The sequence below is a fragment of the Haplochromis burtoni genome, unplaced genomic scaffold (genome assembly GCF_018398535.1).
Source record: "Haplochromis burtoni strain Fernald_Lab_line unplaced genomic scaffold, NCSU_Asbu1 Contig_628, whole genome shotgun sequence".
NCBI classification, from domain to species: domain Eukaryota; kingdom Metazoa; phylum Chordata; class Actinopteri; order Cichliformes; family Cichlidae; genus Haplochromis; species Haplochromis burtoni.
In genome coordinates this window covers 131,509-143,668 of record NW_024582989.1, presented here as the reverse complement: position 1 = coordinate 143,668, position 12,160 = coordinate 131,509, and the positions used below count along the sequence as shown (strand labels likewise).

The following is a 12,160-nucleotide window of genomic DNA, read 5'->3' as shown; positions in this document are numbered from 1 at the left end:
ATCTGAAGTCAGCACGTTTAAAAAAAAAAAAATCTCACTTATCCTACTTTAATGGACCTCAGCTCAAAGGTTTTTGCCTTCTCTTAAATTCAGTTCAATTCAATTAAAGTTCATTTATGTAGCACCACATCACAACAACAGTCACCTCAAAGCACTTTATATTGTAAGGTAAAAAGCCTACAGTAATAGAGAGAAAATCCCAACATTAAGACAACTCCCTTTGAGCAAGGGCACCTGGTGACAGTGGGAAGGAAAAACTCCCTTTAAACAGGAAGAAACCTCCAACAGAACCAGGCCCAGGGAGGGGCGGGGCCATCTGCCGCGACGGGACAGCATTTCCTTTGTGATGCCAACAATGAGATTAGGAAAAAAATCAACATTCATTTGTTTGAACTGATACTCAATATTAACGCAGTTAGGTGTTTGCAACCTAAACTCCTCATGTTCACTTAACACAGCAGTGTGAAAAACACATTTATTACTAAAGAAAAAAAAACAATTCTGCGAATTTACTTATAATTTAGACAGAAACTTGCTTAAATGGTCAAATTCATGAAACACTCTCCTAAATAAAACAGGAAAACATTTTTTCCACTCGTAGCTAATCCACCTTTAGTTTTGGGATGTTTGACTGGTATAACTTGTCTTGTTTTGCTGATACAACAGGATTCATTTGTTGCTTACAGTTTGTGTGATTTTCACCCATGTTTTTTATCTTTGCAGGATGCTTTTTAACCTTTTCTTTTTACTCTTTTTTTAACCCTTTAAAGCCTGAATCATGAAATAATTGCCAGAAAATTTGTTTGGTTTTTTAAAATAGTGTATATTTAACTTTATTTTTTTTATTGTTTAAAAATAAATCACATTTCAATTTTCATATATGACATTTAATTTGTATTATATTTGCTATATTTCTATATTTGTTTTTTTCCCCCAATTGCTTAAAAATGTATTGTGCAATTTATTTAGGTTTTTCAGGGGGAAAAATTCACACCGATAATGTCGAAGTCCCAAAAACTGGCAAAAAAGCTGTATGTATTAAATATGACACACAACGTTAAGGGGTTAACTGATGCCGACACGCCACTGTGATAATTTATCTTTAAAATGTAATGTAGCGCAAAGGTCAAAATAAGATGGTATCATGAGAAAGGGGTGTAGTTGAGACTATTTTCTCAGAACAGGATTACTGTTATCCACTTTAGCTTATTGCAACTGCAATACTGCAGTGAACTGAAGTATTTAAGCACAAAATTCCTCTTCTTTCATTTTCCATTTGTCTCGACCTACCAGATAATTCAACACTGATTACTGTAATTAGTTTTTAAGCCAAACCTGATTATCTACAATACTTGCGCAGTGGTTTAGAGGTTTTAAAGGTTTAGATGAGTTGTGCATGCCAATTACATGTGCTGTTTGCTCTGAGCAGTTGGCATCATTGTGGGCTAACTTTCAGGGTGGACGCATGGGAGTGTAATGTTGCTTTAGCTCCAGTTATACCACTTAATTAAAGTTTCTAAGACCAGGGGATAAAAGGCTGTAAACCATATATACAGCTGTAAAAACCTATTCTGAAACTTTTACCTCATGTTTTAGTCTTTCTTGTAGAGATTCATAGTAGTTTGCATTTAAATAACAAATAGGAAGTTGCTCACTTCCTGGACAACAGCTGAGGAAACTCCACAAATTTATGGCATCGTCCGCTGACCAGTAATAGGGTATTTACTGGTGGGGTAAGCACCTGGGTGAAAAGAGAGAACAGTTTGTGTGTAATGGCAGCCATCACCAAACCCAGAGGAGTCAATTGTAGAGCGGAGGTGTAGGAATCTGTCTTATGGAGTATGAAAACCATACAGTGTGTTGAAAACTAACAATCCAGCTCCACCAGGAAATATTAGAAAGTGTGATGTAGCGAGCTTCACTGCAAACCAGAATCAGTAAACTTTGTCTACCATTTAATTAACTTACATTCAATAATAGTTTGGCTGTAATATTTTATACCTAAAGTATGAATAGTGAAAGAAGCTGCTTTATGTTTATATCACAAGGGAAACTGATAAAATATCTGAAAACACTTTGTTTCTTTACCCAAAATAAAAATGTAAGTTTGCAAAGAAACTTGTTTCAGGTATAAAAACCAAAAGAATCAAAGATGCACTGAAATCAAAGAAAGAAAAGCAAGTCTGTAAAATGAAGTGGCATGAAATAGAAAAATAGAAAACAGTTTCAGTTGTGTTTATTGAAGTGAAGTGATATTACATGATATGCCCATACATGTGCATCAAATACACAGGTCTTATCATCAGAGCATTAGGATTTAGTTAATCAAGCTACTGTTGCTTTTTCAAGCATTAGGAAACCATCGCTAGATGATGTGAGCTACAGTCATATAGGCTTACACACTGGTGCATGTTCTATATTAGTGACTGATTGTTAGAGCTTGCTAACAATAAGAATGGTCACAAAGAGGGATACAGTACTGCACCAAAGGCTTCCTGCATATAATTTGGTCGCTAGCTACAGTCACCCATAGTTTGCATGCAAGTTGCCAACCTGTTTCCAAACACTTGCCAACTACTTGCTAAGCAGCAGTGAAACTAACAGAAGGAGAGTGGAAACCGAAAGCAATGTACAACCTTTGAACCAAGTTGGTTACAGCGGTAAGGTACTACTTTTACACTGAAGGCATCGGCTGTTTCTGCAGCAATGTTTCATGTTACTGTACCACTCGGTGAGTAGTTGGCAAGTGTTTGCAGGCAGCCGAGTTTTCCATGCAAATTTTGAGAAATTGCAGGAGCCTGGCAGCAATCAGTACAATCAAAAGGAGGTTGTTTGTAGAACACCATCTATCTGTATTTGTGAAGTGTATCTCTTTGCAACCAGTTATACGCAGTGACAGCCAGCAATCAACCAATTAGGAAATACACATCTTTTCCAAGTGATCGGAGGTTGTTGGGGCTCACTGACCAGCCTCTCGGCTGTGCTGTTTTCGCTTGTGAACTAAAAATCTTCAGGGTTTTGGAAAGTAGAGCAAATTGACAAAACAGTAAATTATTTCAGCCAGACAGTTAATGAAGGAGAAGCTAAAGAAATATCTCACAATTTTTAAGCTTTGTTGCTTTATTTATGTCAGCAATAAAAAGAAATGTATCATGAGCTTATATGCTGTTTATATTGATTTGAAATTAAACTCTTGAATGTTTGGTCCGATATCACCCAAAGAAAAAAATCTGGAAGCCGCGCAGAGGCTTGGAGCTACTCGGGATGAGTTGTGGAGCGGCTGAAAATGTGTGGATGTTTTTCAGCAGTTAATTCAAAGTGTTAAAAGTTTTCAAGTGCTTGTCCAGGTCAGCTGGGTCATTTTTTTATGTTTATGGAGTGACAACTTTCACAGCCATACATACATAAATACCAGGCCACTGAACTGTTTTCTGGGAAAAGAAACCATGTGATTAGTCTTAAATTTGCTTTAAAAAATCGAGGCTTTACTTTCACTTTCTGTCTGTGGTTGGTTTATCCTCAGTCATCTGGAGCAGGACAAACATGCCTGGGATAAACAAGGTGTTTAGGTTTGCAGTCGGACCATTAGTGAATAGACCTAACCCAAACATTCCCATCTAAGGAGGATTTCCTTCTTTCTCTTTTGTCTGTAATTTTAAATGGACGGAGTGTGGGAGCTGAAGACTTGCACCTTGTTTCACCTTTAACGGCATCAAGAGTCCCGTCCTTTCAGCCCGTATTTTCACTCTGCCTTTTTGGCAAAGGCGTTTGAGGTTCTGCCGATTCATTTGGCTCCAACCATAATTGGGTTATCAGACTGGTTTGCTGATTAAACTTGCACCCAAAGACCTATCATTTGCCCACCCCTTGCCTCATCTTCAGCCCATCATCAAACCCAAGTGAGCATGCGGTGTGACAGCTAAAATCTTCCCCATAGCACAACCGGCTCACAGAACAATGTGTGCGGATAAACCCTCCAAGGGCCCGAGGGCGTGTGTTCGCGTTTGCATGCGTGTGTGTTCATAAACAGCACACATACACACACACTGGTTATCACACGAATGTTGGCTAGAATCTGTCTGTCCAAGCACTCTCCTCTATCAGGAAGTGAGGTAGGCTCGATGGGAGCAGCAAGTCCAGAGAGCTTAGTGGGCCAGAATAGGGTCCATTGTGCCCATTATGCTGGTAGGGATTTGGGCCTACAAACTGACTAGTCTGCTGGAAGGTGATGAGGATGGAAGGTCTGGAAGAGCCGGGCGGAGACCCGACGGGATGGCATGAAAACAAACAGGGATGCCAACTGGCAAATGAGACGGTGTCGGGACTCAGGGAGATGCTGGCAGGGGGAAAGATCAACGATAAAATTTGTCTCCATGTCTACAAAAAGCAGAGCTAGACATATACTTAATTAAAGGCCATTTAACTACTTAATTCAATCTTACCTATATAGCTCCAAATCACAACAACAGTCCTCGATTTATTTTGTGAGGTAAAACAGAGAAGACCCCAACAATCAGACAGCAAAGTCAGGCAAGAAGAGAGCCAGAGATTAAAGATAACTAATAATTAAATGCAGAGTGCTGTTTAAACACTTAGAGAGTGAAATAAGGCGAGGAAAGAAGAAACACTCAGTGCATGGATGGCTTGTTAATTTACTTCCATTGCTCTAGCTGATTCATCTCCAGCTTTGAGCTCTGTTTCCAGATGCATCAAGAAGCTGTTTTTGAAGATAAATAAAGCTGTGACCTTGTGAGGTCTGTTCTCCTTCATTGAACCCACTGTACAGTCTAGCACCAAAGTCCTCGTAGAAGCAAGACCGGACAGTTGTTTGAACAGTCATTGATTGGGAGAGTAGATTTCTTCCATATAGGCTTTCCCCCCTCATTGGTTCTTTTTTGAATCCAGAATTGAATTTCCCGCTCCTCACATACAAGGTCACATACTTGATCACAAGAGCACTTTGGTCTCAGACTGGAGGCTTATTTGTGGCTCCTAGGATATTTAAAAGTAGAATGGGAGACAGAGCCTTCAACTTTCAGGCCCCTCTTTTATGGAACCAGCTCCCAGTTTGGATTCAGGAGACGGACACCCACTCTACTTTTAAATTAGAGTGTCTATTTTCCTGTCTTCGTCCCCTCACCCCTAATCAGTGACGGCAGATGGATGCCCCTCCCTGAGCCTGGGTCTGCCAGAGGTTTCTTCCTGCTGAAAGGAAGTTTTTCCTTCCAACCGTCACCAACTGCTGGCTCATAGGGTTTTCTAATTGTTGTGGTTTTCCCTCTATTATTGTAGGATTTTTACTTTACAGTATAAATAAAGTTGAGTTGAAAAGACTCGTTCTAATCCCCCTGGTGAATTTTAGGGCAGCTTTAAATTTATGGCAAATTAAGCCGCCTGGATGTTATTTAAAACTACATGTAACTGTTTTTATGGGGGTTTCACCCACCTTCTTGTTTCATCCCTTCTCTTCCCCCTCCTCTCTCAGTTTTTTAAAACCATACCATGTTAGGGAATACACAGATGCCTTAAACCCTCAGAACCTCCCTCAAAGAGTCAGGGACAATAAACAGCTCAGACTTTCAGAGATTTTGGTTTTGAAGCCATTTTTAGCATTTGTTGGTTATTTTACAAGCTTGTAAACATCTTTTTTTGGTTGAGGCAGAAAAAACACTGTTCACTAACTGACACCAGATCGTCTTTTCACCTTAACCAACTCTTCACCTCTCACCTTTTATGTAAGGCCAGACAGACGCTTTGAAAGTGACCCATGACCTGAAAATAGAAACTAAAAAGACGGTGGAGCCTTTGGACAAGGTGACCCCATGACCTGCTGAGTTTTAAATAAACAAAGAGATACTTAACCCAGTGGTTGGAGGTCTGCTAAGACATTTATAGGTGTATGTTGCTTAAACTGTGATGACAGCTGGGAGGAAGACAGGTCAGAGATTAAGCAGTAGGAAGTTGGTGGAAGGTGAAGAGGAAAGGAGAACCAAAAAGAAAGAGGGAGAAGAAATGATGTATAGCAGTTGTTTCAATAAGGAGTGATGGAGGAATGAGGGATGAAAGGAAAGGCGTGAAAGAAAGCAGCTTCCTATGGGATCCCTGCATATTTTCCCTGGGTGAAACCAGGTGTGAGTGTGAACTATGGGCCAGACAACTCAGGCAGGCTGGCACAGCCCTGTCATTAAGCACTACCTGCCTGCCCTGAGGCTGGAAAAAGAGCTGAGAGCTCAGGTAAGACAGTGTGACAAAGACCAGTCTGGCATCACTGTCACTTTACAAAGACAAACACATTTACAGTGCTTAAGTGAAAACCCTGTAAATTTGTTTTTACCTGTAAACTTACAGCAAAATTCTGCTAGCAGGTGTTTCACTGCCACACATTAAAAACGCACTGATATTAATGTGAGTTTTTTAATTACTGTCATTAAAGTTGAAAAAGTTGCCATTAAACACGAGAAGGCAAGTACACCCACCTTGAATGCCAAGGTTTCACACATAATAAAATAACATCTGGTCCAAAATTGAGTAAATACAACCTGAAGTGAAGAACAGCCCACAATGTGTTACACTGTGTTCTTGTTTATGTAGCAAAAATTAGGCCAAACTGCAGAAGCAGTGTCAAAAATGTTGTATACCCTATGATTCAGTAGCTTAGCTCGTTTAGCAGCAATAATTTGGATCACTTGTTTCCTTCATGATGTTATGAGTGGCTCACATTGTTGTTGTGGAATTTTGGCCCACTCCTCTTTACAACGTTGCTTCAGTCCATTGAGGTTTGCAAGCGTTTGTTTATGCACAGCTCTCTTAAGGTCCCACACCAGCATTTCAGCAAAGTTCATATCTGGACTTTGACTGGACCATTGCAATATGTGTGCTTGTTCTAGGAACTACTACGTCATATATATGAATAAGAGATTATTTATTTTACCACCACTTAAGCTCCTCACACATGTGGTTTCCTGTACAATCTAAAGAAGGAGTTTAAGTCTTTATCTAAACAGTCCAGATGCTGTATACGCCTGATTCACCCTGTGGTTTAGATTAAATCCTAAAGAGTGTTTACATGTAAGCTCGTGTTTGACCTTCTGTATGTATGTGTGGCTCTGATCTGGTTTGGTGAAATGCATTTCTATCTGCAGGCAGACAGACTCTGTCTATATGAACAGGGACCAGCTCAGAGGAGATCATTATCTTCATTTATCTATTTATGTGTGCATGGAAATAATACAAGGATGTGATCCTTTTCTATGTGTGTAATTAAGGGTGTGCACTACTGTCCATACAGTAAACGGATATACATTTGCACTCTGTTGTATATTACCCCGTCTGTTAATGCACGTCACATTAGGTTAAGTTAAATTCCAGCTACGAATCTGGTAGAAAGCAGTTGGAAAGTCTCTCATCCTTCATAAACATCTCTATAAATATATGTATGATTGTCTTGTAGATGTAGATCTGCAGCAGTAGTTTATATCCATCCATTCGCTTATCCTTTTAAGGGATGCGGGGGGCGCTGGAGCCTATCCCAGCTGTCATAGGGCGAGAGGCGGGGTACCCCTGGACAGGTCGCCTGGACCTCACACCATTCACACCTAGTGGCAATTTGGATTATCCAATTAACCTATCCCCACAAGTTGCATGTCTTTGGACGGTGGGAGGAAGCCGGAGTACCCGGAGAGAACCCACGCAAACACAGGGAGAACATGCAAACTCCACACAGAAAGACCCCGGCCTGATGGTGGAATTGAACTCAGGACCTTCTTGGTGGTGCGTCAGAGCCGGTGGCTAACCACGTGTCCGCAGTCCTATTCTCTGTCAGTGCGCCCCAGGGTGGCTGTGGCTACAATGTAGCTTGCCATCACCAGTGTGTGAATGTGTGTGTGAATGGGTGGATGACTGGATATGTAAAGCCTTTGGGGTCCTTAGGGACTAGTAAAGCGCTATATAAATACAGGCCATTTACCATATTACCATTTACCAAGGAAATTTAAATCTATTATTTATTCATAATGAGTTTACGAGCCCATTTCTTTGCATGTCGCTGCATTCTTTTACATGCATTCTTTGCATATAGAAACTGCACTCTTATTTCAGTTTATGATATAAGACAAGCTTACTATGGATTTTGTTTTCGTACTGGATTTATGTTTGTGTTGGGTTTTTTTCCTGCAGCATTTACATAATAACAAGGGCTTAAAATGGCCTCTGTTAGCTTTTTTAGCTGTGAAGTTAAACCTTCACAAACATCTGTCCCACTCTCTACCCACTCCTCCCTCTGTTCATCTCCCCTCTCCTTATCCAGTCAAACTGCTTAAAATGTGAGCTAATGGGAGGCTGTCAGTACTTCTGGGTGCTGTGTGAGTGTGTGTGCATCTGCCCTCCTGTGGTCACGACTGAGCGGTGCACCTGTGAGCTGTGTGAGTCATTTAGACAACATGAATTTTTGGCTCTTTCAAGACTAAAATGTATTTTTCATTAATTTTACTGTAATTTATTTGTATTCTCTAACTGAATGTGAACCTACAGTAGCTGTGCCACTAGGACCACATTGTGTTATTACATGGACTACACGTGAGCCACACTCACATGTTAACTCTCCCCGTGGGTGTGCAGTCTATGTTTTTCTGCTTGCGGTTTGGTGAACAGTGATCATCTCTTTGCTCTCAGGGTCGTCCAGGAAGTCTCGGTGAAGTTGGACCGTCTGGACAGGACGGGCCACGTGGGGTCCTTGGGCCTTCTGGGCCAAAAGGAGAGAAGGGCCACCTTGGGCTGAAAGGACCGTCGGGTCCAAAGGGAGACAAAGTAGGTGCTTCAGATCTTTACGTTGGTTGTAATTTGTTTTTCCCATTAAATGTGATTCGTTCACTCAGTGGCCACCTTGTTAACCCATTAAAACCAATGGGAGTGCTGGTTTTAGGTCAAACTTTTAGATCAAAGGAAACATTAGCACAAAAAATATCAGCAGTTCCTGAAAGCATCATTTCTGTTCTTTTCCTGTAATGTCATTATGGTAATCCCTGGTAGGGCTGCACATCCAAATCTCAACGAATATCACAGAAAGCAGAAAAAACCAAATAATAAAAAAAAACAAAGTAAAAGAAACCCACATTCAAATGTTTGCTTTCTGTAGAGCTGCTTCTCACTCACTCACTTTCTCTTCTCTCAACCAACCTTCTTCTCGGGATTACCGTAATGACCCTAATATCCCTGACACGTGCAGAGTCGCTGCTTTCAAGAACCGTTGGAATTCTTTTAATTTAGCAAAACATTCAGCAGTTACTGGAGTTACAGGTGTTTTTAAAAACATTAGCAAGACACCTGTCTGATGCCAGCATCGGGTCTGGCTATAGAGGGTAAAATACATCTACTACAAAATATCTAAGTTAATGCAAACATTTAATGAGCTAATCACAACTCCACGTGGCATGTAGACATGTTCAAACTGGGCTTCAGAATATGTAAGAAATGTGATCCCGGTGACCACAAAAGCATCTCTGGAGTTTACAGAATAATCTGAGAACAAAATCTCTGAGCAGTGTTTTCGACACCTTATTGAATCTGTGCCATGAAGAATTAAAGCTGTTCTGAAGGCAAAATATGGTCCAGTCCAGTATCAGCAAGGCGTACCTAATGAAAAGATCCATGATGTATGCACATACTGTGTATAACTAATTAGCAAATACATTTTTTTAATAATATCGCAGTTTGCTAAATATAATGCTTCATGCAAACATTGTACATTCAGATTTTCTACACCAAGCACGCAGTTGCATGTTTTGCCCACAAGGTGTCTCCATTTAAAGTTATTGTATATTTAAAGTATTTATTATCTTTGCAGGGACCAATGGGAGTGCCTGGGTTCCAAGGAAGTGATGGTGTGCCTGTAAGTAAACAGATGCAAACGGTATCCATTAATTTCCTTAATGAGGTTTCTTGTCATTAAAGATAACATCAAGTTTTTTTCAGATTTTTTTCTCTTCCTCGTCCTTCACATTAAAAATTCCAGATCATATTGTGTAAAAAGTGCAGGAATATAGAAAAAAATGATCATGGAAATGTAAATATTCTAATGAGAGGTCAAATTATAATTTGTCATCATGTCCTTATTATCCTTCGCTGTGCAGGGTCACCCTGGTCAGCCGGGCAGCAGAGGACCACCGGGACTGGACGGCTGTAACGGGACCAGAGGAGATCCTGGAGATCCCGGCTTTGGGAGGGGATACCCTGGCACCAGTGGATTTCCTGTACGGAAAGACATCCTGTTTCATTCACCTCACATATTTTAATCTCACGTATAGCAATACTTACATTTACAGAATATTACATTTACATACAGAGACAGAGATACTGATGTTGTGTTTGCCTCCAACAGGGGCTGAGTGGGCCCAAGGGTCAGAAAGGAGAGCCTGTATTCATCTCGGAGAATGCTGTAAGCTCCCACTCATGCACACTGATGCTGCTCACAGGCTGATCTCTTTACCAAGGCAGTTCAGCTGTTTGCAGTATCAAAATATTGCAAAAACTTTACTTTTCCACTTCCATTACTCTCATTTTTTTTATTAGGTTGGACAAATCTTTTAGTTCCTGCATCTTTTCCTCCTTAATCCCCCATCCCATCATCCTTACACATACAATCACAATCTCCATATAGGGAAGCTATGGATTAGAAAGAAAAGGAAGTCCTCTCTAGCAGTAAAACCACTTAATATTTGAGTTTTGATTGGTTATCTAAATAAACTTTATTTCAGTAGTCAGTAGGACAACTGAAGGTGTGGAAAAGTGAAGCAAAGGTTACTAATATTTTCACAAAGATAATTCTCCCGCAATTGATAGTTCAGATTTCCTCCAGCGGTCATTGATGAGTGGTTGTTGATCAAAGCGATCTAAATGTCGATTCACAGGCAGGCAGATGTAAACAAAGCGTGTCAGAGTTCATGAAATAAGGAGGTAAATTAAACCTGTGCTACTTTATAAAGAGGCTAGGAACACAGAGTGATGACGACAGACACTGAGACAGAGCCTGAGGAAATGACAACACTATTTGTACATAAAAGGGTAATCAGGGTAACGAGACACAGATGTGTGGTTAGTAAATGTTGTTGTGTGTGTTTTCTTTGCATTTTCTAAGCTTCTCAATTTGTCAATAAACTCTAACACAAACTGAAACTAACAACCACAAGTTCAGCAACATCTTTAATGAGGAAAAAGTCCAACAACCTAAAAACAAACAAACATAAACCTGCACTGAAAGAGTTTTTAATTTAGGTGATATTTGTTGATCTCTTTGACACATTGAACTGCAAATTAACCAGCATATGAAGGAAACGGGTTACTGTGGCACAACTTTATTGACATTTGCAGCATGAACACATGGCATGAGTGAACAGACAGAACGTTTGCGTGCAGCAGGACGACGTTACTCGATGGCATCAGCTGGATCGACTGCCATCCTGATACAGTTTATTGAAAGCTGCTAACAGATTTAAGTTCTGATTTACCGAAGCTGCTGGAGTGGCATTTGGCCCACTTTGACTCCTGCTGATAACCATGAATAAAAATCCCAATGTTTGCCGCAAATGAAGACGACCGTGTTCTGCCATGTGTGCAGAGGTGTTGGTGCATCTTATTTATTGTTTGCTCTTCTCTTTATTGCCCTCATCTAGGCCATACAGGGTCCCTCGGGTGACCCAGGACCCCCTGGCCCACCTGTAAGAGTTTCTTTCACTATTTCACCCAACAGCATAAATATTTCATTCAAAGTAGTAGGACTGAGCTCTGTGAAATATGCACTGGATGTTAGCAATGTGTGGTCTAAAATAATGTTACACCACAGTGAAAACAGCACCGCTGTGTAACGTGGGTTTGTTTTCATTTGTTTTATGTCTGCAGGGTTTACAAGGTCTTTATGGTCCAGTCGGTTTTCCTGGTCCCGAAGGACCTGAAGGATACCCAGTATGTAAACTCATTTATCTGTTTCCTCTTCCTCAGACCGATCCCTGCATCTACACCTTCACTTTTCTTTTCTTTTGTTTAATTAATTTCTAATTTGCAGTATGCTGAATGCAGTGATTATGAAGGAAAAACTGTTCTACTGCCTTGTGTGACGATTGCTTTAATATTGCTTTATTAAATATCGTACATTCATAAAAGTTCTATG

The 12,160-nt window shown here is 40.4% G+C and overlaps 1 protein-coding gene across 1 annotated transcript in view; it reads left to right on the top strand.

Moving 5' to 3' along the window:
- The window catches only part of LOC102310952 (collagen alpha-6(IV) chain), a 114,411-nt gene extending 102,318 nt beyond the window's left edge, over positions 1 to 12,093 (top strand). Inside the window, exons 5-10 of the mRNA XM_042214918.1 lie at positions 8,671 to 8,805; positions 9,842 to 9,886; positions 10,128 to 10,247; positions 10,376 to 10,432; positions 11,667 to 11,711; positions 11,893 to 12,093. Of these exons, the coding sequence (XP_042070852.1) occupies positions 8,671 to 8,805; positions 9,842 to 9,886; positions 10,128 to 10,247; positions 10,376 to 10,432; positions 11,667 to 11,711; positions 11,893 to 12,048 (558 nt within the window). The 3' untranslated portion in view covers positions 12,049 to 12,093. The remainder of the gene's footprint in view (positions 1 to 8,670; positions 8,806 to 9,841; positions 9,887 to 10,127; positions 10,248 to 10,375; positions 10,433 to 11,666; positions 11,712 to 11,892) is intronic.
- The last annotated feature ends 67 nt before the right edge of the window (positions 12,094 to 12,160 follow it).